This window comes from Anabrus simplex, chromosome 2, assembly GCF_040414725.1.
Source record: "Anabrus simplex isolate iqAnaSimp1 chromosome 2, ASM4041472v1, whole genome shotgun sequence".
Taxonomy (NCBI): domain Eukaryota; kingdom Metazoa; phylum Arthropoda; class Insecta; order Orthoptera; family Tettigoniidae; genus Anabrus; species Anabrus simplex.
Window position 1 is genome coordinate 657094873 of NC_090266.1, and position 27635 is coordinate 657122507.

Here is a 27635-nt window from a genome sequence, read left to right on the forward strand (position 1 = left end):
GCAGCCGCTTAATGTCCGTCCATAAGTAGACTATATTATAACCCAGTTTTTATCTACAGACAGTACTTTTCCCGCTTATGAACGTCAGGTCTGTCTTGGAGTCTGATAGAGCAGACAACGACCTGTTCCGAATTGCTCACAAGATACTATTCATCCACGTGTCCTCTTAATCATCGTTTTTCTTGTCTTTTCCATCTTGCTGTGTGAGGTCTACATAGTCTTTCCTTCCCCGCTTTCAACTGTAAACCCATTTTACGTAGTTTGCAAACACATTCACAATGATAAAAGATAGGTACAACAACTCAAATGTATAGAACAGAATAAAATACAGACTATTCCTAGTTTCAGATAATCAGACAGAGGAGATATCCATCTTCCTGGCTTTTCCCCCCAATTTATTGGGATCGGCACTTTGTAAGGATTTCACCCACTTGCATGGCTGGATGCCCTTCCCTATGTGGACGGATGGTTGGTAGTGCGGTGTGCTGCATGTAGAAGTGTATTCAGACTAACACAAACACTAAATCCAGAGCCAAGGAAATTAATCATATGCAGTTAAAATCTCCGACCTGGTCGGGAATTGAACCCGGGGCTCTGAACTGAATGCCAATTGGCTGACCATCCAGCTAAGGAGCATGACACTGAGGAGAGTTCTTACATTATTGTAATCCAAATTTAAAATACATGCATACCATGGCAGTTAGTATAAAACTAGCTGTTAACTTGTCGTTGAGGGGTTAGTTTTTATACGGTACAATTGCAGCAGTAATGCCATCTAGCGGAGACAACTGGAAGCAGAAGAGAGAACACACCGTATTTAACAATAGAGTAATGTTATTGCAGATAAGTTTTACGGGCGTAGGACATATAGTCTCCTTCTGGCTCAGCGATATTAGGACACTTTATCAAAGGAATATTTTTATAATTCCTACTTTCGTCACTACCTTTCTCTTATTCTTATTCTTCTGTACGTTTTCCTTCTCATTTCGATGGTCGGTTTCATTATATTCCTGTTCAATATGGTCTGATGAGTACACTGTTAGAATTCACAATTGCGGAGCTTTGGAAGTTTGCAAGAAATGTAATAATCGTTAATATCTCCGTTAATATTCACAGCATAGAAAATGGCAGGCTGCGGTTGGTGTAAATGTTCTATTCTGATCTCATGGGAGCAAAATTTAATTCATAACACTGTCATTTTTATAGATGTCTGATTTTTTCCCCAACAGATATGAATGTGAAAGTTAACTTCAGTTTAATACGGTAAAAATGAATGACTTTTACCCAGGAAGGTGCTGTAAGTGCAAGGCACCTGGCATGCAGCATCGTACGTAGCTTATAAGGAAATATCAAAGATATTTGTTAGGAGGTTCACATGAATATTCTTAACACCTTGCAGATCAGAAGAATTTGTAATTTTATTTTTACATACGCTTGAAACATTCCTTCAGACCCCAAGTTTCCTGTCACTGTTCAGTACAGCTTTCCCCATTTCATACTGAATTTTTGGAATGCATTTATTAAAATGCGCTGCATATTAGTGTACATGGGTGAAATTCAACCAAATATTGTTATAATGTTAAACATCAAATTTAAACAGATTTATTACCGATTCAAAGTCAAACAGAGCAATTATTTTACACACAATACCTGTACTTATCTTTTGGGACAATGGATAGTCAGGTTTATTCCCATAATCATGAATTAGCGAAGAAATATATTGTTAATACTCCTTTCATCACGGTTTTGAGAGCCACCAAACTACTGGAATTTTGCGCTAAAAAGGTTCTCCGGAGTACAATAAATATATTGATATGGGAATGTCACATTCGAGAAACCTTAAACGATCCATTGCGCCGTAACTAGGCATCAAAAATAACATGTGAACGGGAACGAACTGAGCCACATCGAAAGCTTTTTTCTTTTTTTGCTAGGGGCTTTACGTCGCACCGACACAGATAGGTCTTATGGCGACGATGGGATAGGAAAGGCCTAGGAGTTGGAAGGAAGCGGCCGTGGCCTTAAGGTACAGTCCCAGCATTTGCCTGGTGTGAAAATGGGAAACCACGGAAAACCATTTTCAGGGCTGCCGATAGTGGGATTCGAACCTACTATCTCCCGGATGCAAGCTCACAGCCGCGCGCCTCTACATGCACGGCCAACTCGCCCGGTACATCGAAAGCTGTTCCAAGACATCCTTATATTCATTAAATCTGGATGTCAATGGATGTGCACCATAAAATAGCCACTCGCAGACGATGAACATTAAAGCTGAAATGAATTAGATCAGCGGTGTCAAAAACGGCCACTACGGCTTTCGCTCTCGTTTTGCCACGAGCCCGTGCTCACAGCTTTCTGTGACCCATGCCCGAATGTCGGTCCCCTTGCCAGGCCAGGTTTAGAACTTCAGTGAGAAGATTCATACTGTCTTAGAGCGAGACTTATTAAAGGAATATATCGTCCGTCCGTCCTCCAGTGAGGGTGACCGTTCAGATCCGGAATACAGTCGGGTTAAAATGTCAACAGAGTTTAAAAAACATCAAAAAGTGGAAATTTAATTTTTAATGCTATGATTATCTTCTTTAATCCAGGGAGAGTGGGGGATGAGTGTTAATCACGGTCTCCGGTATAGATGGAAATGAATCATTTGTATAGAGTCCCTCAGTATCTGTATTCCTATTTTCTTCCGCAGAATGGAACTTTCAAATCTTGTAGCAAGGTCTATGTTTGACTAGAGAAAAGCAATCGTTGAGGAATGTGAAAACAGGTATTTACCTTTAAAGGTGGTAAGGTCCCACTAAATTATAACAGAAGTAAAGGGACAAAGGAGGTGATGCAGGTTGGAAGGAAAGAGTTAGAAATGGTGTGGAAGTAAGGAGAGATTAAAGGAACCTAGTAGGAAATTGAATCTAGCGAATAAGTCTGCTAAGGATAACATGATGGCAAGCATGATTGGCAGTCCTACAAATTTAAGTGAAATATGGAAGGGTATGTATAGGTACTTTAAGCCAGAAACAGGTTCCAAGGAGGTCATTCCAAGAATCATTAATGAACAAGGGGAGTGTGTATGGGAGGATCTACAGAAGGCCAGGTTTTGTCACGAGTCTGTCAGTAATATGTCAGCAGTATGTAGGCTAATGATTTGTTGCTTAACAAGGATAATGTCCAGGTAGAGGAGGTGACTAATGCTAATTAAGTATTGAAATTTACCTACGATAACAAAGACATTTACAGTAAGAGACACAAATTTAAAACTAGAAAAGCAGCTGGAATTGATAAGATTTCTGGGGATATACTAAAGACAAGAGGTTGGGATATAGTACAATACCTGAAGTACCAGTAATTTTCTCGATTACTGTTTGCATGAAAGAGCTATTCCAAATGAATGGAGAGTTGATATCGTAGCCCCTGAATATAAAGGAAAGAGTGATAGACATAAAGCTGAAAATTACAGGCCAGTCAGTTTGAAGTCCATTGCATATGAGCTTTGGGAAAACATGCTTTCTGATTATATTAGACATGTTTGCGAAATTAATAGCTGGTTCGATAGAAGGCAGTTCGGGTTTAATAAAGGTTACTCCACTGCAGCTCAACTTGTAGGATTCCACCAAGATAGAGCAGGTATCTTGGATTCTGGAAGCCAAATGTGCTGTATCGCGATTGACGTATCTAAGGCATCTGATAGGGTAGATCGTGGGAGACTACTGGCAAACATGTGTGTAACTGGACTAGACAAAAAGTGACTTAATGGGTTGCAATATTCCTAGAAAATAGATCTCAGAGAATTAGAGTAGGCGAAACTTTATCTGATCGTGTAATAATTAAGATAGGAATTCCTCAAGGTGGTATTATTGGACCTTTATGTGATATAAGTAAGGAAGTGGAATCCGAGATAAGGCCTTTTGCGGATGATATTATGTATAGAGTGATAAGTTACAAGATTGTAACTGCAAAAAGACCTCGGCAAAGTTGTGAGACGGACAGTAGGCAATGGTATGATAAACGGGGTTAAAAGTCAGGTTGTGAGTTTCACAAATAGGAAAAGACCTCATTTTTAATTACTGCGTTGATGGGGTGAAATTTACTTATGGGGATCACCAAGTACTTCGGTGTTAATATAATGGAGGATCTTCATTGGGGTAATCGCAAATGGGATTGTAAATAAAGGGTACAGATCTCTGCACATGGTTATGACTTATGAGGGTACTTAAGGGTTGTATTACGGATGTGAAGGAGAGGGAATACAAGTCTCTGGTAAGACCCCAACTAAAGTATGGTTCCAGTGTACGAGAACCTCTCGAGGATTACTTGATTCGAGAACTGGAAAAATCGAAAGAAAAGCAGCTCTATTTGTTCTGAGTGATATCCGACAAAATGGTAGCGTTACAGAAATGTTGCCATGTCTGGGCTGGGAAGACTTTGGAGAAAGACGAGCTGATCGAGTAAGTGGTATGTTCCGAACTGTCAATGGAGAAATTACGTTGAATGACATTAGTAGAGTAATATGTTTTCAGTTGTGTTTTAAAGTGTAGGAAAGGTCACAATATGAATAATTTGGAATTCAAGAGGACTAATGGGGACAAATACTCATTTATAGGAAGAATAATTAGGGACTGGAGTAGTTTACCAATTTCCTTTCAAATATTTGAAGAAAGGACGAGGTAAACAACAGATAGGGAATATGCCACCTGAGACACTGCCCTGAATGCAGATTAGTGGTGACTGATTGATTGATTACTGAGGAAGGTAATTTAAAAAAGTCACCGGCACCATAACAAATACCTGTACCAAGTTTGATTACAATACCTTGAAATGGAAGACTAATACCTAAATCGGACTTATAAGGGGACATTCCCTACTCCTCACCACCGATTTCGCTCAAATTTATAGAACATGTAGGGCTTGGCTAGAAATGAAAGTACCCGAAGTGGGAACTCCAGATGCCAAGCGTATAGAAAATAAAAATAAAAATGCTGACGCGGCTCACGCACCGTATAAGCCACTTACGTTAGTGCGCACGCCGAGCAGTAGTTGGCGTAGCGGTAGGAGCTTGGACTAGTAATTCGATGGTCGTGGGTTCGACTCGCCGTGTGGAGAATATTTTTCTCAATTTTTATATTATTCATTTATTTTATTTTATTTATGCAGAAGGCATATAGGACGTCATTTTTTAATGAGCGCACAATTGTAGAAAATTTGGAGTTGCGAACTTTCCTGAAGTGTTCAAACAGAAATTCTATTTTTTTTCTCCTTTATTGGCTATCTCCCCTCCTTGGGGAATATGCCATAAAGGTGATTAGTCGTTTCGCTGTAAGATTCGTTTTCACCTGACAAGTGAAGGTTGCTCCTGGCGCCTGTATAGAAACAATAGATTCTTGGCGCAGGTGGACAATGACAATGAAATCCCAAGTGTTTTACCTTTTCTGTGCCTTTTGCGTATAAATAAATAAATAAATAAATAAATAAATAAATAAATAAATAAAATGAATTATTCACCTCATTGCGAAATTGGAAAATGAATAACATAAAATTGAACAGAAGGGAACAGTCTCCACACGGGGAGTCGAACCCACGACCATGGAATTACCAGTCCGTGCTCTTACCGCTACGCCAACAACTACTCGGCGTGCGCAATAACGTAAGTGGCTTATACGGTGCGAGAGCCACGTCAATTTTTTTTATTTTCTATACGCTTGGCCATCTGGAGTTCCCACATCGGGTACTTTCATTTCTAGCCAAGCCCTGCATGTTCTATAAATTTGAGCGAAATCGGTGGTGACGAGTAGGGAATGCCCCATTGTTAGTCGAGGACGCTAACGCAGATGTCCTTCGTCTAGAAACTATCACCATCGATTGTTAACTGATCTATAAATTTATAATTAGGTGCGGAGAATCTGCTCTGTTCGATTCAAATGATATCATATAATCTGGTGAAGTCTGAATCCAGCTGACGGGTTAACCCACTAGATGCAATGTGTTAACGACACCATAGAAAGAGCTAAGTTATGCTGACGAATACTCGCATCCTTTAGTCTAATATGGCAGTGCTGATTCGCGACATGTGATATAATGCAAACAATTCCGTTCTACAGATCACGTAGATTAATGTTTAAAGGTGTTCACACAACTCAATCCACTCAATTATTTTATAAAAGTGTACAGAGTAACAGTCTAAAACTTCTCATAGGGAATTTCCTGTGCGTTTCCTGGGCTAAAATTGAGATGAAACAGCCACAAAATTCAATTATCGGAATGTGTTGCTGCCTACCGCTGCGCCTGTGAAAACAGCCGTGTGTCGATTTTGTCGGAGAAATACTGACCCGCAGCATACATTATTACGAACGTGAATTCTGCGGTACATCTGGTACAATGAATGAATAAGCCTGTACTATTCCATGAAGGGCAAAGGCCTACCTCTAGAGGGGGAGATCTGTTCCGATTGCTCTCGCGTGGCGATCTAGTCACGTGAGATGGAGGTTTATGTCATTCTTGATGGTGTTATTTCACTGAATTACACCTAATTTTAACGTTTTGCCTTTCCTTGCGTGAGGTTTCTTATCTCCAAGTCTGCAACTTAGCACTTATTTGAATACTTTTCACTACGCTCATGTAAGTTTTGTCTATAAATCAATTTCATAACACTTGTTTTACCACATTTCACAACTTCCCTTTAACTTTCCACATTTTACTTGAACCACTGTCTTTCAGTCCCTTCCCAATCAATTCTGTAACGAGCTGTCCCTGTTCCAGTGTGACCCTAGTAGCTGCCTGAAGTCGTCTGCCCATCATTTACCTTTCACATACTTCTAGTGCTCTCTTTTGCTAGACTGTGAAGTACCAAGTCTGACAGGCGGAAGTCAATACTGGAACGATGCACGTGTTGAGTGCCTGTAGTTAGAGTTCACTGGTTAATGATTTATCTAGCAGTAAGAATTTCAGTCCTCAAAAGGCCTTCCAAGCCTTCACTTTGTCCATTCTTTGCTTTAGATCAGTTGGCCTAGATAAACGTACTCGTCAACGTATTGCACTGCATTTCCATCCACTGTACTTATGTTTGATGGCCTATTGGGCATTAGTTCCGTTCTAATTCTTTGAGAGTCATACTATTTTACTTTGTTCGAAAAGCAGTTCTCTGTAGGAGCTTGGAACCAGCACGATGTCATCAGCAAATCTTCGGATAATCAGCCTCTTCCAGTTTCTCTTTATGGTGTACATATCCCATTTTAGTGTTCTGATGTATCTTCCAGTACGCAGTTGAATAGCTCGTGGAAGATGGGATCGCCCTGTCTTACCGTTAGGCCTACTCTTCTGCTTAGACGAAGGTCTCCACTGTACATTTGTTTCCAGAATGTTGGTTTATTTAGAATATGTACGTTGGTTGCTTAGTGCCTGGAATACACTTGAATGTTCCATTGAGGTCGAATACCTTGCTGTAGACAACAAAGGATATGTACAGTGGTAGACTGAATTCTTCTGTCTTCTCAATGATTGGGTTGAGGGTATGAATGAACTGTAGTTGCAGTGCTAAAGCCTGAGCGGAAACCTGCTTGTTCACATGGTTGGTTATCATCCAGTCGTTTCGTTAGCTTTCTTATCTTCGAGAACAGTTTATACAAGTTGGCCATAAGGATTATTGGTTTGTATTTGTTCAGATCGCCTTTTAGTCCTTTGTTGTCTAATGTGATGATTGCACTTGATTTCTGTACCCAGGATGTTATTGAAAATTGATTATGCTGGTTGCTTAAAGGGCCTAACATCTAGGTCATCTGCCCCTAATGGCACGAAATGAGACGAAATGTAAGGACAATTAAAAATCCGTAATTCTCCATTTACCAGAATTCAAAACGTGAGAATGAAGAATGGATGGATGGATGGATGGATGGATGGATGGATGGATGGATGGATATGAAGTTAAAACAATCTGTTGATCCGACCCTCAATGCTCCACATTCCCAGAAACTAGCGTTAAACCAGGCGCGGCCGTACCTTATGTGCGTAAGTGCTGCAGCACATTGTCTATTGGGAAAATAAATTAGTTTAAAAATATTATCTACAATGAAATACAGCGCATTGAAAAGACGTCAGCCAAAGAATAGGAAATTATTCAACTCCCCTCACAACCATATAACTACTGGTGCGCTCCACGCCGGGTGCTGTGTGATCACAGCTCAGCGAGCTTTTAGCCAGAAACCGGGAACTCTGCCTTTTGCGCATGCTTGCCGAACTTTTCCGATGCAAAGAGAATGTGTTCCGAAAGGCTGTGGAAACAACAGCCAAGACATCACTTCACAGCGATTCTTCGTTCGACCACAGAGAGGCAGCACTTGCACTAGTCGCACTTGCATTACGACCGATATGAGAACGTGGCAGCTGGCACCCTCTTGACTCAGCGCTACTATTTAAGAGGGGATCGCTCAAAGCAAACGGGAAAACAAAATACTATGGAGCTGTTCGCGCCAGGTCTTTTAATACCAAAGAGGACAATACTACCAACTTCCCTATTCCATAGCCACGTTTGTAAATCGTGGAACTATAAAAATTGTACTTTTTATGTTGTCAAAATAAAGACATATTATTTTCTTTAATTAAAAATGTCTAGTTTATAAATGACACTATAAAAACAATTTTTTCATTACGACGTTGCTGGTTTTATTTCAATGATGTTGGTAACATTGGGAAGTTCTGTTTTTGTGCGCTCACGCCAAATGTTTGAGATCGTTAATATTTTGCCATTGCAGGTGTTATTGTGTGTTTAATTATATCGTTTTTTGAGGAATGTGTATATGTTTTGGGGTTGTTTGCGTGTTTGTTCAGTGTGGAAAACATACCGGTATGTTTCTAAATATTTTTATTTTTTGGAGTGGGGATGGATTACAGCACACAACTGATTTTCTGCACCAGCCGCCACTGCGTTAAACAATAGGATTACTGACCAAGCGACTGCTTCTTAAGTATAATACTGAATCGATGATGCTTTTAGTTTAAACGGGTCCAAACTCCAGGTCATCGGCCCCTCATAATGGTACTTATGGGTATAGTGCGCATTGGTATCACCCAAATATCACTATAAAATTTGTCACAAATGGAACATATTAATTGCTTTTACACATATCAAGTGAAAACTCTGCGGCAAATTAAGAAATATTTGATTTTTGGAGAATATTATGTATACGTACTTTACCACTTTACAAGTACATTTGGTGTTGCGCTCACAGTGACACGTATGTCTTGTCTTACACTTTCAACAATTTCGTGTGTGATATCTGTGCTCACTGAAGTTCTTTGCCTTCGTTTCATTGCTTCACTTGTCAATGACATTTCCTGAATTGTATCGCGATATGCAATATTTAATAGGCGACAAAATGGTATGGCCAATGTACATAAGAAATTCAGTGGACTAGTGATTTATTGGTCCAGGGATCATGCTATTTTTCTGTTGACCTCCATTCTGCTGTTTGAACTGGCCGCTCTAGTCATATGGACAAAGATAATGAGAATCCACACACATAGCACTCCCATTCCACGGTGGACCTGAAGAAAGTAACAAAAGACGGCACTAGCAGCGGAGTACGACATAAACCTGTCCTGTCTACAAGCCTTAAGTATGTTTACATATTTCTCAAATAACGACGGTATTTCTTAATTTGCCGCAGATTTTTCACTTCATATGTGTAAAAGCAATTAATGTGTTCCATTTGTGACAAATTTTATAGTGATATTTGGGTGATACCAATGCGCATCGTACCCGGTACTTATCGATAGGAAAGTAGAACCATGGTATTTGTCATGTTGCGGTACTAATCAGAAGTAGCGTAGATTCGCGGTATTCCATACATTATGGTACTACTCGCAGGTAATTTAATGCGTACATGTAACACAGACCTATGGTGTTTCGCACATTGTGTCGCTATTTACATGCAACGCCAACCTATACAGGCAACGTAAACCTATGGTGTTCTTCACTTAAGTGGACTAACCACAGGGAATCGCATTATTCCGTGGTGTTCCTCACAAAGTGGGTACTAATCATAGGCAAGGCAGAACCATGGTGTCGCTCATATAGTGGTACGAATCACAGGTACTGTAAAATGCATCTTGAGCACACACTGTCGCTACTGACCATAAACATATTGTGTACCTAACATAGTGGTACTACGCGCAAGTAAAAGCGACTCATGGTGTTCCCTGCGTGGTGGTACTAATTGCAAGTAGTATCATGGTTCGAATTTGATCATCCCTTGGTCGTCCGGCTTCATGGCTAAATGGTTAGCGTGCTGGCCTTTGGTCACAGGGGTCGGTAATTTTAACCATAATCGGTTAATTTCGCTGACATGGGGGCTGGGTGTATGTGTCGTCTTCATCATTTCATCCTCATCACGACGCGCAGGTCGCCTACGGGAGTCAAATCAAAAGACTTATCTGGCGAGCCGAACTTGTCCTCGGACACTCCAGGCTCTAAAATACATAGCCTACGCCATTTCATTTTTATCCCTTGATCGGCCCTTTTAGTCGCCTCTTACGACAGGCAGGGGATACCGTGGCTGTGTTCATCTGCGTCCCCCACCCACATGGGGTTTATTGAAAATTGCCGTGCCTGAGTTCTCATTTATGTTTGGGTAAGAGGGCGGCCACATAAAAACCGTCCCTCGCATTCAAACTGGTGAATATGTGGGAGAAAAATTACAGCCATGATGTAAGGTGCAATTTATTTTATAACAAACTTTACTCCTTTTTGCGTTAGCATAAACATTTCACCCTCCTCATTATTATCACAAGATGCACACAACGTGAACCGGGTATATGAGTGTTAGAGGGTTCGTCATACTGATACATAATTTTAAAAAGTAATTCGATATCTCGCACCGGTCTCCTTTTATCAGTTGTTGAAGTTAGCCAATCACATCGTTTCGCGGGCGAAATCAAAGGACTTTGCGCGACAGTGATGCTAAATCTGCACGTGGCCTAAGATCGGGTTGAGAGCCATGGCCAGAAATCAGCAAAGACAAAAACACACCTTTCGTTTCGGCCGCTGTCACCGTAACGATCCTGTCAGCTCGGAGGTCTGTACCCAAAGCCCTGTCCTGGTGCTGCCATGCTGGTCATAATTCACGCACCACCACCTCGCAAAGAAAACTTAATTCGCCCGCGAAGTGATCTGATTGGCGAACAACCCAGCGGCATGGCCCAATATAGTTAAGCAACATCGGGCGTGATCAGAGTTTGGATGGGTCACCAACCAAGCTCGGCCCGTATCACTGGTCCGAAATAATTTAGAAACAACTCAAATTATTACTTACACAGCCATCGTCCACACAACGCGAAGGTTGAACATTACCCTATTTTCACTTTACCATAAATCACTACACAGATGATTAACTTCATTATGATCATCACTAACTATAAAATAATTCTTATACTTATTTTCCTGAACAGGCCAGGAAAGGAGCGCAACTAGGCGCACAGGTACTGGCACCCAATAAGGCCCCCCTTGGGGGTGTCGAAACTAACATTTGGGAATTCTTTTTTTGCAAATATTTTTCAGCATGACCAACCTCGAACGGTCATATACCCGCTTCACCTTGTTTCCGACCACCCTGTATATACTGCAAAATAGTAAGGAGCGAGTAAACGAGTATAAATTTTGTATGAATGGTTACCCACTTATTACCCGAGTATTACCTAAACCCATGGGGTATCGCTTGCCCTAGTATGCATAATACGTCATTGGTGTAGCACGTAACTTAACACTTTTGAACGACACTTACCTTGTAGATGACAGTGTAGAGAACTCCGAGAGCGGCAATAATAGCCAGGATGAAGATAAATTTGTAAGTATCCTGATCGAACTTGAAGTCTGCTGGTGGGGGATACAGAATAGAACGAACCAGATTGCCTTTGGCCGTAAGGAAGCCAGTCCTCATTACAACAGCTTTCACAGGTTCGTTCCCATAGTAGCGGGTCTGAATCACCTAAACCAAACAAAATTAAATTCATTTTAGCATCAAATCAACAGAATGAATATTCTCCCTCCTGTAAAAGCCAAGGGAACAAAAGCTAAACATACATGATAAATCGTTATCTACACTTCACCAATAAATGGATGCACTTATACGTCTTCAGAACGAGTTTAAATGATGGCATTAACTGCAAATTGCTCTAAACGTTGCTTGTTACGCTCCTGACATAACTGAACTGTGGAAGTTTAATAAATAAATGAATGAATAAATGAATGAATCAATAAATGAATGAATGAATAAATGAATGAATGAATAAATGAATGAATGAATAAATGAATGAATGAATAAATGAATGAATGAATAAATGAATGAATAAATAAATGAATGAATAAATGAACTTCTCTCCCAGTCACGAATAAGCACCAGCTGGGGAGAGCGCATTCGTGTATTATAATCTAGATCATTACATGGAGAGATTTGAACGTACTACGAACAAATTTTAAGATATTCCAATTCCTTAAATGTCACAATGTTAGTATAGTTGCATACCCAATACATATTATACAAGCTTCTTTATACTACACATGAATGGACGTACAAATGAACAGAATACCCCACTCCCCCTCCCAGGCACGGATGACCAACCGCGGGAGAGAGCACCCGTCCACTGCAATCATCACAGTCACATGACTAATGTTCGTTTTAGGAAATCAAATATCCAAACTACACATGAATTCACGAAGACAACAAACAGCCCCCCCCCCCCCTAGTCATGGATGACCAACCTGGGGCGAGAACGTCCGCTGTGGAAGTTTACTGGCGATGAGTGTGTTTCAAAAATGTATACTTTATTATAAGAGACCATAGTACAGGGCGAGATAAACAAAGTTTGACGCCGAGTCTTTCGTACTCTCAGTTTTTGTGTCAAAGAGACAAACATGAAATACCGCTGTCAATTAGGTCAATCGTCAGGTTGGAAATGAAAAGGTAAAGGTAGTAATGTAATAGTAGTTCGAACATTGGAACGAGTAAGGTAGAAACAGTCATATGCTGGGAATAGTAATGTTTGATGGTTAAAAATATCCCTTGGTTTTGGCAGGAAGGAATAATTTGTCCCCTAAACAAAAGAAAAAGAGGGAGGGTTAATAACAGTAATTATAGGAGGTATTGTTCTGTCCAACTCCTCGTCTCAATAGTTAGCGTCGAGGCCTTTGGTTCAGAGAGCTCCGCCTTCGATTCCTGGCCGTGTTGGGGATTTTAAACACATTAATTCCTCCGACTCGGAGACTGTGTGTTCGTGGACGTCCCAACACACCCCTCTTCACACTAAATATACTATGAACTACCTCCGAAACAGGCTACATAGGCTTGACGTCAGGAAGGGAATCAGGCCGTAAAACAGGGACACGTCCACACGTTCGACGTAGTTCTTTACCCACGCCCCCGCCAGCTGTGGGAAACGTGCTAGAAGAAATATGAATAGAGGTATTGCTTTGTCAGACATTCATAGCAAGATTTATACCGGAACATTAGCAAAAAGAATTAGGGCTTAAAACAGCGGATGATTACTCTGTTCTCTCGGTATACTAGTTCGCAAACACGAAAGGAGTGAGATCTTTTGATAATATACTTCTTGATAAAATAACTGAGAAATATTTTAAGAGAAAACTTTATAAATTATATATAGGCTTTTCTTTTTATAAGTTACTTTACGTCGCACCAGCACAGATAGGTTTTATGGCGACGATGGGACAGGAAAGGACTAGGAGTGGAAAGGAAGCGGTCGTGGCCTTAATTGAGGTACGTCCTCAGCATTTGCCTGGTGTGAAAATAGGAAACCACGGAAAATCATCTTCAGGGCTGCCGACAGTAGGGTTCAAACCCAAACCCACTATCTCCCGAATACTGGACACTGGTCGCACTTAAGCGATTGCAGCTATCGAGCTCTGTAATTAATATACTACAGATATCTATTTGAAAAAAGCCTTTGATTCTGTCAGCAGACGTCATTACCAATAGATGTAGAAATAGGGCTGTCAAAGTGAGTAATGCTATAGAAGAATTGTATACAGAGTTTGAAAGTGCAGTTAGAGTAAGGGAAGATTGAACGGTGGGAGAAATACATTCAAATACAGGACAAGAGCAAGGGTGCAAATTATCACCTCTATAGCAGTACATCTACCCACTTAATCCAGTTTTCTGATACGGGGGCAGGAACGAGGCGAGGTTAAGTTATGTTATACGCCCGGATGCCCTTCCTGACGCAATCCGTAGTTTAGGAGCTATGGAACATGAAATGAACCATTGTGGAAAAACTTGGGTGAGGAGGTGGAAGGAATTGGTTGCGGCCTATGAATATGAACTATCCCAGCATTTTCCTGGAAGTGAAAATGGGGAAATCAAAAGTCGCTGCCTACTTCAGAGAATGGAATTTAAAAATACGCTGCCTACTTCAGAGAATGGAATTTAAAAATAAACATTCAGAAAAATGTAACGTTGTGTAAAGTACAGAATTAGAAGTTGTCAATAAAATATTTAGGTAAGGCTGTGTGCTGAACTCTCTCCCCAAGTCGGTGTCGTATGAGTTGCGCCGAGTAAAAGTTGCGCCGTGTTAAAATCAGTAAAACTTGCGCCGTGGTCATTAATCATTCTTGGAACTAGAGGTCTTGTTCGGGAATTCCACAGGGAAGTTTCGTGTTTCAGAATGATTACATTACGGCTTTCCAAATAGACCTCCGTTGCTCTCAGGATCCTTTGGTCTAATTGCACGTAACTTCTTTTTCTTCTTTTGCCCTCAAGATGAAGTTCATTCCTAATTCATTCTATTCCTGACCCTGTCAGTTAGCTACAAACAGGCTGTGGATATTCTTCATAAGCCTGAAAGACTGATTCCATGTTTCCACACTTGGTTTGTAAATTAAGTCAAACTACGTAGTTATACACATTTCACCCACTGATATAAATACGATGCAGGTTTTCTAAATGTGCAAGAAACCAACATTGATAGAGTGAATACCGAGCTCGATAGCTGCAGTCGCTTAAGTGCTGCCAGTATCAAGTATTCGGGAGATAGTAGGTTCGAACCCCACTGTCGGCAGCCCTGAAAATGGTTTTCCGTGGTTTCTCATTTTCACACCAGGCACGGCTGCTTCCTTCCCACTCCTAGCCCTTTCCTGTCCCATCGTCGCCGTAAGACCTATCTGTGTCGGTGCGACGTAAAACAAGTAGCAAAAAAAGATGGAGTGAATAATATTTTTTATATATTAATTTCAAAATCTCAGTACTACAGATATTCACAGACATTCCTTGAACTTGGAAATAACCCCCTGCGGTGCAGCGCAGGTAGCAGATGCTTAAGACAGCTGTCAAACCACTTCTACTCCCGGCGGGGAATCTCCACGGCGCAACTCATACAGAACCCCCAAGTCGTCTTCAGATTCTCAGACGACCATCTGTATGATATTACGCGAAACGGGTTTCATCCGACAACAGCACAGGACGCCAGTGCAGATCTCTAGCAAACTGTATCTCCCGCCAAAGATATGGTCTGTCCAGTGCAAGTATTTGAGCGGGTCGTAGAGACCACGAACTGCCCCGTTAACTATTCGGTCATTATCTCGTACTCCGGTAGCCTGCTGTTGGTCTACCTGCAGTGATCGTGCTGTAACTCGGTGGTTTCGGAGAGCTTGTAGACGAAAAATATCCTCCCATAGAGCTGTTCCGTTTGGCAGCCCGTGTCAGGCACATGGCAACATTTCCATTCTTGTGGAAACGTTTCCACAGATACCAAGTCGTATTCTGAGCAACCCCCAGCATTCTATCAACATAGCCTACCTCTGTGCGTAGCCTCCGTGAAACATTATAAGCGATGCTAGTTCACGAATGGCTTCATTGGACAACAACTCCCGTTGCCTACCTCGGACCACACGATAAGCCATCACTTTTAAGCACACACACACATACACACATACTCTCCCTCTCTCTCTCTCTCTCTCTCTCTCTCTCTCTCTCTCTTACTTATTATATAATGTATGTCTTAACCTTACTGGATGTGGTATCTGTATTTTCATTTTTTTTAAAGTTTCTTGTTTAGTTTAATACTTTAATATTATAAAAATGTAGTTACTGTTTTCATAAATCTGCATTGTATTATAAGAAGACGCTGCATAAAGGGGCTTTTCAGTCTCAGTGGCATGTAAATCATGATCAATAAATTCAATTCAATTCAAAAAAAAATTCAATTCTCTCTCTCTCTCGTCTGATCATACGTTAAAAGTGAACAGAAAAGTTGTGTCATCCATCCACATTTTGAAACGTAACGTGTCATGTACGGACGTTTGACGAATGTTATTGAAGTACGTATTTTATTGACAATTGGAATTCATCTAACAGCTAATATCTAAAGTTAAAGGCAATTCCACTTTCAAAATTTCCCCTTTATATCCAACATGTCTGTGGTATTATCAGCAAATATTATGAATTCAAAGTAACGCCACCGGAAGCAAAACTAGAAAGACGAAAAGGACGTTGGATTGATAAATATACCTATTTTTACTCTGGAGACTAAGTGGGCTACAACTAGATTGGGTGGGTTTAGATGTTTTCTTTCGCCGTACATCTTATTGGCTTGGGGCATTTTTGGTATTTAATGCACATAAGCCGTTGTGGTTGTGGTACGGGTATTTGTACTTATATTGGACTTAGACAGAGAGAAGCGGCCATCTTGGGTAGTACTGCAACGTTCCTCTGAAGCGTAAGTGAGATATCAGAGAACACCGCTTCTAAGGATGGCCAATAGTGAGCTTTTTAATCCGCTTCACTTATTAATGGTAGTGTCCCGAAGGTTTGAGTGCACATCAATACAGAGTCTTAGACTAGCGTTAAATTCGTGATAGAACGGAGAATGAAACCTAGGTCTCTCGGGAATTAAATTGCTCAATTTTCTTGTAGTCTATAGCGGCGCTGTGACTAGAAGAAAAAAAAGATGGTTTAACTTTACCTATACGTATAAGCGACCTAGGCCTGCCAAAAATTACTGCTGACCGGGAAAATGACCGTAGGCGTCACTTAATCGTGTTGTGTTGTTTGTTGCTTTTGCTTCGGTGTAAAGGGCTTAGGACATGCACAAGCAACTCACAAAGCCAGCAGACACTCCAAATAGTTCAGAATGAACCGGAAGACGGAGCCACAATCTGGCCATGTGGTGGCTGCCGATTCTTAGACAAAAATTTATTGCATTTATTTAAGCTTTTAGATTACAGTCAAGAAATAATGAGTTGGTGTTTTTCGCATGGCAGTACTAATCACGGGTAATGTAGACCCCATGGTTTGTCGCACACAATGGCACCACTCACAGGTAAACCCACGGTGTTTCGCACATAGGGGTACTACTCCCAAGCAACGCAGACCAAAGGTGCTCCTCACATAGTGGGACTAATCACGGGTGCTGGCATTCACCTGGTGTTTCTCACTTAGTGGAACTAATCACAGGACACGTATACTCATGGCGTCGCTCACATAGTGGTACTAAATAGGCAATGTAGACCCAGGGTGCATCACACATTATGGCAATTCCCACCCATAGCTTTACTCACACAGTGGTACTAATCATGGGCCCAGCCAAACCCGTGGCGTTTCTCATAAGTGGTGCTACTCACAGGTAACGCAGAACCCTTTCTGAACACAGTGGAACCGACCGGTGGAATACACATGATGATTATTACAAACTACGCTCAGACCCGTAGTGTTTTTCGCATAATGGTACTGCTCTTATTTAACGTGGACCCGTGGTATTTCTAGCAAGGTGGTACTAGTCGCAAGTAACGTCGGCCGACGGTGTTCCGCACGTCATGGTACTAATCACAAGTAATCTCATGGTACTAATATAATCCATTGGTCACCCCTTTTACTCGCATCTTACGACAGGCAGGGGATACAGCTTGTGTATTCTACATCTGCACCCCCCCCCCCTCCCGCACAGTGGTTCATAGTTAACTTGCGAAAACAATTGTTCACACAAATTACATACCGTAGAAGTAAACATAGCCAACATTTTAGCTCAAATCAATGTCATGTGCTTAACTGGTAACTGCTCGAATATATCTGCACTAACTTTACATTCATTTAATAATTTGGGCTTAGGTGTTGACTTCGTTGACTTTAAATGTGCCATTATGAACTGTCTTTGAGTGAAGGACGAATGAACACACCTCCCGCAGTGCCATCTCTCGTAGCCTGCGCGAAGGTCAAGAACCACCTGTGGAACTTTTATTTCTCTAACTCGTGTCTTCTGGAACGTACTTCTCAAATATCACAAGGAGTGTACCCTAAATCCACTTATTCTCCTCATTGGACATGTCACAGCACACCCTTCCACCATACCTAATTGGGGCATTGTAGGCACGCTAATTTAATGTGTTGCTGTTTCCATTCTCCTTAGTGTATATGAAAAGATCCCACACTATCTGGTAAATGTACTGCGGGTCAGTATTCATCTAGCAATAGTCTTATAGCTGGGTTTCGCAGCCGTCGGAACGTTATATAATAGCAGCCCAGTGAGCTTGCTGGTCTCGTTTTTTGATTGTCGGGGGATATATGAAGAGAGCTTAACCATTCTTGAGTCAAACACTTGGCTCATCCAACACTGAGGGTTACAGATCTGTCAGAAAGACTTGCCTAGACACCCTGCAAATATTACAGTGTCATGTCGTCAACGTAACGTTTCCTCAGTCGTGTTGCTTGACTCTCGTAACCAAATCCATTTTTTTTTATTATTAGAACGTTTCTCAGTTGTCCACACGTTGCTCAGCGAGGCACGCTTCAAACCTCAAGCGAAGTTTAAATACCTGGAATAAAGGCTAATTTGAGAGACATCGGCTTGTAGTATTCCCAGAGCAACTTGTCTCATGTAAGTACTTTTCTTATTACACCTACCCATCAAGCGGTATATTTAACGTTACGTAAGAAATTAATGTCACGGATCGGAGTACTTTTCATATTGTGCAGTAATAGTATCGGCAGATTTCTTGATGGATACAGTACTTTTGTATCCATCCCTCGGCACAGGCCAGAATAAAGTGTAGCTTTCACCGAAGTCCCAGTCTCATCCATGGCTGTGACAATATGGAAGCTGCTGGGGTATGGGCAGTGCTGAGTAATGACATTCAGAACACGAGCAGTGCATCTGAGTGTTATGAAAGGTGTTGCTCATAGGATCAGTCGTGCTGCAATAGCACTTTCTGACCCAGTGAGGAAAGCAATGGCAAACTAACTCACTCCTCGTCTCGCCTAGTACGCCTCATTTTGGTGCTGCCATTGGTTTTTGCGGTTTCCTTATAAGTGCATAACCTTTGGTGGTGCTATTTGAGGATCCAACTAGCCTCTGGGCTGATGACTTAACAGACAGACATTATCGGCAGAGTAATTTAATGAACCTAGGCTTATTTCACACTTACCCGCCTGTCGGGTAACAGATAACTGGTACACGGTTGTCAGTGAGAGAAGTGTACAGGACGTTTCATACTTGCCCGATTCAAGTCGTTGTCCTAAAACAATACTCGGCTGGCATGTTACTGTAGTTAAAATCAGGCAGCCCCAACTGTGCGGCCGGGCAAACTCAGATTGCGAGGTCAGTGGGGTGCGAGTGTCTGGAGGAGTGTACATAGTACATACAGTGCGTCTTATAAACCCAGACCGTCCAGCGGAGTTTCTACTCTCCGAGACCTAAGCAGCTGTACGGGAGGCGTGCAAGGAGCGAGCACGTGTTCGACCTAGTATCAGTAGCCAGTCTGAATCTCAGCTGTTAACATGGTTATCATTACAACACTGTATTTTCGTATTTGAAAGTTATTTTAAGTACTAATCGGCTGGGCGGGTACACGATGCATTTGTTCAGCAGTTTCCTGGTGAAATGCCCCTTCATGAGCACAGATTCAGGTAATTGTAAATGAATTTGAAACTCCTGGCTCAGTGCTCAAAAAACTTGCGCGTACACGAACAGTTTTAACAGAGGAAAAGCTAGATGACGAGGCGAATCTTGAACGGTCACCGAATAAATCGCTCACAAAATTAACACAACAAGGAGTAGTTTCGATTTCTGCTGCACACACAGCTGCAAAGCTGTTATACATCAAACCGTACAGGTTTACACGGGTCCATTGTTCAAAACCTTCTGATTCAGCCACAAGAGTGAGATATTGTGAGCGGTAGGAGGTTTAATTATCGTTTATTCGACCCAAAGCTTGTGTTCTTATCGGATGAGACCCGGTTTCATTTTAATAGTCGTGTGGTCATAACTCTCACTACTGGTGTGCAGCAGGAAATCCTAATGGTGTTTGTGAAGTCCCTCCATTATTAAGGATGAGACTTCTAGCATCTTTTATAGGGTAATATTTAATATGATTGTATACACGCTTTAAGCAGGGCGGCCGCGCTCGACGTAAGGCGGGCTGAGGCAGCTCCTATAGCACATAGTACAAACACCGTGTGCTCGGTCAGGCTTTATAAGAGACCCTGTAGTCAGCACGACAGCAGTCTTCAGTCTTGTGTGTTTCTTTGTTTTGTTTTGTGTTCTTCACGCTTTTGTGTAATATTTGCTCTCATGGCGGAAATTCATATCAAAATACGAATTATGTTTGTGCATGACTGACTATTAATGTACAATACTATTAACATGAAGCACACACCATTATAAAGACAGCTTCCACCTCCCCAAATGTATCAGACTTTTCTGAAGCTTCGTCAGTGGACTCTTAATTATACCCTTGGTAAATTAGTTTATGAATAAACTCGTGAAATCATCAATTAAAAACACACAAAAAGCATAATTATGTTCTACTCACCTAACTGTGACTTCTAACATTTGAATAGGCTGGATAACACACACTGAAGGATGTGTTGTAGCGCTGTACGGAACGTTTGATTATTACATATAGTTTGTCAGAAGTATGCACGTTCATTCTAAAATGGTTGAAAAATTTGTCCCAGTCATTTTTTAAATCTTCAAAAAGTAAATGCACCAACCTCGCCTCTTCTCGCATTGATTGGATTAACCTATTGCCGTCAATTTCTTCTTTTCTTCAAACACCTATACTGTAGTGATTTATTGCGACCCATTCCAACGCACGACGTGTACATAAATGCTGGTCATACGTGAAATGGACTGGCATTCTTGTCGGAGCCGGCTAGATGTCTGTTAGCCGACAAGCCAGGTAAGTGTAAAATAAGCCTCAGAGTATATTTTTGCATTCTTGTAGCTTCATTTAGGAACCAGAGTTGTCGTAACCCTGAGTACAGATTGCGTATGTGCGTCTTACGCAATTGTGGTGACTGTACTAGCATACCGAGTAATATCGAGCGAGTTTGCTGCGCGGTGCGCGCCATATTGCTGCTGGCTTCCACTGGGAAATGGATTCGAATCCCACAATCGGCAGCCCTGAAAATGGTTTTCCTGCCATTTGTTATTTTCACACCAGGCAAATGCTGCTGCTATACGTTAATTAAGTCCAAGATTGCTTTCTTCCCAGTCCTAGGCCTTTTCTGTCCCGTCGTCGGTCAAAGGCCTAACTGAATCGGCGCGACGTTACAACACTAACAAAAAGTTACGCATAGGTTTTACGTTGCATTAAATACGTTCACGGTTTTCGGAGATGCCGAGGTGCCGGAATTTTGTTCTGCACGAGCCCATTTACATACAAGTTCCTTTATACTAGGATGTTTATTTTCACTGAAGACACTGACGGTGAACATCGCTCCAGTCGTTGAAATATGACTAAATAAGATTCTCCCCCTGCAGCAGCTTTTTCAACGTGTCAAAATCTGCAATGGCCGAGAACTGTCACATAACATGATTTTTCTAGCTCTGTATGTGATATGACATATCTTTGAGACTATCGGAATGAAGGAGGCTCTTCACATCTTATCATAAAAGCTATTGTGTTCATCCATTGTTCTATGTTGTTTTAACTGTTGCAATTTCTACCATACGCATTAATTGTCTTTACGGCGCACATTTGTTGGCTACTACCTCGAATAGATCAGTTTGTAATATAGCATTCCCTACGTATTTTAAATTTTACTTTGCTTTCCTACAAGCTATCTTCTTCCCACAATTCAATCGATCATCACCTAGTATTATGCTCATATATATAAAATACTAGCGTTTTACTTTCTCAATTATCCTGTGAAAGAACTTATTGAATACAACATTTGGAAGAAGTAAGGATTTGCATTCGGACACAGCCAGTCCGACTCGTTGGCTGAATGGTCAGCGTACTGGCCTTCGGCTCAGAGGATCCCGGATTCAATTCCCGGCCGGGTCGGGGATTTTAATCGCTTGTGATTAATTCTTCTGGCTCGGGGACTGGGGTATGTGCCCGTCCCAACACACTCCTCAAATACAAACATATCACACTACCAACCACAACAGAAACACGCAATAGTGTTCACATCCCGCCATATAGGGTTGGCGGCAGGAGGGGCATCCGGCCGTAAAACAGGGCCAAATCCACACGTGCGACTCAGTTCGCATCCGCGACCTGACAGGTGTGGGGAAAAAGCGGTAGCAAAAGAAGACAGCCATACTGTTGCCATCATGAACCGTATGTGCCGCACTGCTATGTCTTTTCTCTACTAGTTGAAGCTGCTGCTATTTCGTCATCTGCCCTAAACTTCCACGGTTGAACTGTATGCGCTCTGGTGGCATTTGAGCTGGTCATAATTGATCTAAAGTGCGTCTGCTCTGAGTATTTTTCTATCTTTATCTTCTAAGTAAATACTCTACGTTTGACTATATCCTTGTCTAAACAAATGTAAGCCTAGCGTTTTAATAATAGAGCATAGATTTTACAATGTTTACTGCTAAATTTGAATAGGGATTTTCAATGCTAGATGGTAACACGTTGCCTCTGGTTCTAGATCAGCACGGTCCTCCCATTGGCCAGCGTTTCTGCTTCTCTTTTAGTTTTGTTAAAAGACTAGAAAACCGAGAAACATTTCCTCCGTCAGATGTAGCACGTTATACATTCTTTTTTTTTTTTCATTAGTCATACGACTGACTACTGTTACGGTGAATGCATATTCTGACTAACAGTAGTTTCGACGACCATGTCCAAACATTCAAGAATGAAAAATTTATGACAGTGCTTTAACTGCATGCATATACTGTTCATCGATTGGCGCAGAAATTGGTCACAAGTTTATAGTTCAAACGACTGATTCCTTATGTGAAAATGAAACAAACTTCAGTCTTGAGAAAACGTTTTGAAAGACGTGAATTCCCACAAAATCAGTGTGTCCACCCCTTGGCCTATTTCCCGGTAAGGGGTCGGAGATGAAATTAAATTATATGGAATATTTTTACGGCAGGATGCCCTTCCTATCGCCAACCTCAACTGAGTTAATTAAGATGAAATAAACGACAGTGAATGAAACTGGGTAAGGAGGGGGAAGGAATCTGTGTGAACTATGGAAAGGAGTATTGAATTTTATCATATACTTATCCCAATTTTTATATTTATAACCTGTCTTACAACATTTTATGCTTATGAATTCTTTAACTGAATATGAGCTGAAGTCTTTCTCCTGGTGAAATGTATCCACGATAATTCGATCGCTTTACGTTTTCTCCAATCTCATTAAGAATATAGTAGGATGTTCCATTTGGCAAGAACACTCTGAAGCTTACTGTTGAATCACAAGTTCAGGAAATATGTGAGACTGTCGATTAATTTCTGCTGAAGGGGTAACACTTCGTTCGTGTGCTCAGTTCTTTCAATCTAAAGTAAAGGACTATCCGAAAAAGTAGAAATTATCAACTCCACCCATGTTGTGAATTGTGGAATATGCATTCAGTATGTATAGCCAGTAAAAACACTGGCGAAAAGTTCGGACGTTGTTGTCGGAACACTTATTCGTCAGAATACACATGCGCTGTAACTGTAGCCTTACTCCGTTCTCAAGGTCTGTATTTTCAGAGATTAAACTCATTACTCCTTTTAAGTGAGCAATAAATAACCATGCTTTTTCTTCTATTCTTGTCATCGACACTACTAGCGGTGTGCTATATAAGAAGATTTTACTTCACAGTGTGAATAGACTAAACTTTATCCGGTGTAGACTGGAGAAATTCCTATGTACTAGCAGGTTCTATAAGTAGTCTATAAATCTATGGTAAGTACCTACTATTGTACTAAATTTTCATTACTCCGAGCCCACTTGCGTTAAGCTACCGACAATGAACCAAGAAACACTCATTGGCTCAGTCAATTCTCAAGTCGCAGCTGAAACTCGAAAAATACTTCGTGGAAATAGTACAGAATAAATTCTGTTCTTTTTCCTTGGAACTGCATCTTCGTGAGTTGGCAACTTCACCTCCTACTTTCAATAATATTTGGTTTTCTTTTTCGCTCAGACTCTGATGTGTACATAACTCAGAGTGCTGCTGACATGCGCATGATCAAGCGCGAGCCATGAAATCGGCAGCAGCTCATGTATTGCGCGGGGTGTAAAAATAAAAGCTAATTGTGTGAAAATGCGCTGTGTATAAGAATCATAAACACATGAAAACCAAAATAACCCCGTTGTAAACTAAGTCTCGGTTGACTGTTCCAGCTCAAGCGCACTATTTCCGTGCCCACGTGCTCCTCACCCACGATGGCCAGTATCAACGGCATCATCAGCCATCCCTGAAAATGATTTTCAGTTTTGTTTCCTTGGCTTTATGCACAATCCCAGCCCAGAAGAACAGCCTCTTCCTTCCCGTTACCATCCTAGACATAGACAAATATATAGATTGTATTTACAATAAGATAGTAAGTAAGTCGTAGTGTTAAGGCATTTGAAATACGTAAGTTGTGTGCGAATTTATCCTTATTATATATAATAAATAATAAATGTCTTTGCTGGCAAGACCTAGTGTTTACACTGCACTATGTCTTCTGGTGTAGGCTAGAACAAATGTGTTACTTTCATTGACTCGTCTGGGTCTCATCCTTGGTTTTGACAACATGAAAGTGACCGAGGTATGAGCGATGCTAGTAATGCCATTCCTTAAGCAGCCAGTCCCTGTTATGAGTGGTGTGAAAATGTTGTTCATAGGGTCGGTAGATGAGGGCATTTCAGTGGGTTTGGTACACTGATTTGTAATAGCAACTTCCAGCTCAGTGAGGAAAGCAACGGGAAACTAGCTCAATCATTTCCCTAGTACGCCTGTTCAGTGACGCCTGGGTCACCTATGACTGGTGACGGCGGAGCTGTCGACGTCCAAACCAGCCTCCAGGATGAGCACACATACATACATACATACATACATGATAAACAGCATTGCAACTGTTGTCGTGGTACAGTACTTGTGATGGAAAATTTTGTAAATTATAGGCGAATTTTTATAAGTGACCGCATTGTAACTATGTTACGCTAAGGATAAGTGAATTGTTTTCGGCAAATTTCGTATTTATTTCTTTGTGAATGCATTCTTTATTAGCCTTTGTCATACCACTCTTATGCTATTTTTAATTGTCAGGATTTTCTTTTCGGCTCAACTCGGCTCGGATTTGGAGCGCTACGGAGCAAGTGAGGAAGAGGCAGACAGACGGAGCGAGGGAGACAGGCATGGGGAAAGAGAGACACACCACTATTGCTCCAAATTGAAGAGTGGGGGTCTGCACTCTGGTCAACCAAGCGAAGTCGTCTTTTGCACCGTGCACCGCGCAATACACTGGTGCTTGCACCCTGACAGGCCCTGCTCTGGAGCCAAGTTTCTTAGATAACATGATGCACTGTTGCTTGAATGTCAAGGTCCGATCCAGAGTGATTCCTATATATTTGGGAATGTAGTTATGCGGTACTTCTGTTCCGTCGAAAGTCACATGTAGCTTCTTTGGGCTTCCTTATTATTTAGATGGAATGCGGTAACCTCAGTTTTATTTGGGTTAGGTTGAAGTCTCCCTTTACAGAAGTAGTCACTCAATTTTGTCAGATCACTAGTCAGTACATTCTCACAGTGCATAAGATCTTCACTCTGGAAGACTAACTCTAGGGCGTCAGCATACTGAATTTTCAATTAGTCCGTGTCTGGGATATCATGGGTATACAAGTTAAACAGAATGGGGGCTAGAACTGATCCCTGATGTAGACCATTATTTAGAGCCTTCCATCTGCTAAATTGTCCATTCAGAAACACCTTAAAGCGTCTGTCAGAGAGCACGTTGTTCACTAGAACCGCCAGCTTTTGACATGGGATGATTCCAATAAACTTCGACATCAAGCCGTCCCTCCACACAGTGTCACAAGCTGCTGTAAGGTCCACAAAAACTGCAGCTGATCGGAAACTTCGTTGAAATCCAGCTTCAACTAGAGTTGTCAATTTTAAAACCTAGTCGCAGCAGCTCCGATGATTCCTAAAGCCACCTTGTTCAACAGGGATGATTTGGTCAATGCACTCTTGAATACGATTTAGAATAAGCCTTTCTAGTAGCTTATAGGCCATGTTGAGTAGCGATACTGGTCGGTAGTGAGAAGCATCGGTTCCGTCTCTGTCTGGTTTGAGGACGGCAATTATCTTAGCCTGCTTGAGAAGTTTTGGTATAATCTTCCAGTTCGTAGAATTTCAATGAATAATTCAATGAGCCACAATTTTGTTTTAGGTCCAATGGTTTTAATGAACTCTAGATATACGCCATCAAAAGCCAACAGCTTTATTTATCTTTAGCATATCCAAGGCTATATCATGTTCCTCAATGCCGAAGTCACCTGAGTAGTTAGGATGTGTTAGATTGGATCTCATTATGTACAATTATTTTTTCACGATTCGTGTATGTGCCGTGTCAATTTTAGTTTTCGAATTCATTAGTCTGGATGCAACAGCATTGGCATTTGCACGTGCGACTGTGCTTGACAGCCTTGGATCTGTACCAAGTTTTCTTATAAGGTTCCAGGCGTGGAGACTAGAATGTGCAAAGTTAAGTTCCACCACTGTTTTATTCAATTTCTCTCTTCTGTTCTTATTGAGAGCTCACTAAAAGTCGTCAACTGTTGTATCAACGTGAGATTCTTGATATTTAGCATATAACTTACTGCATTCTTGAGACCATCCAGGGATGTATTCCTTCCGAAACCCATGTGGAATATACTTCTTGGCATTAACTTTGATAGCATGCACAAATCGTTCATAATTGAATGTAATTGGGGGAATCCACTGAACGGTGCTATCAAGACGTTTCTGAAACAGTTCCCAGTTCGCAAGTTGAAAATTCCATCGAAGTTGTGGGATAGAGGTGATTAGTGGAATTTATGCACCATAATGAATAATGACTGCCCTATGTTGGCTGTGTGGGAAAGACTGACATTTCGTTGTGTCATGTCATTATTTTTAGATTTCGATACGATACATAGATTAGGGGAATACTCCTTTAACCATCTAGCAGATCTGAACGTTCCTGGATCTTTAGCGTTGTACACATGCTGAACATTGTACAGATCCATCGATTCATTTAGAATTGCTCCATTGCGGTCTTCATTCTGATATCCCCATACATGACTATGGCTGTTGAAATCATCGGCACACACTACTCGGTGATTGAAGGAACTTACAGGAGGATTTGGCCAACTGACTTGTGGAGGTTTGTAAATATCCACAATAGTGATGCCGGCAATCTCTACAGCCAAAACAAAGACATCTGC

At 41.3% G+C, this 27635-nt stretch overlaps 1 protein-coding gene across 1 annotated transcript in view; it reads right to left on the minus strand.

Moving 5' to 3' along the window:
• The window catches only part of LOC136864327 (polyamine-transporting ATPase 13A3), an 869746-nt gene that overhangs the window by 229531 nt on the left and 612580 nt on the right, over positions 1–27635 (minus strand). The window contains exon 11 of the mRNA XM_067141161.2: positions 11766–11969. Within this exon, the coding sequence (XP_066997262.2) occupies positions 11766–11969 (204 nt within the window). The remainder of the gene's footprint in view (positions 1–11765; positions 11970–27635) is intronic.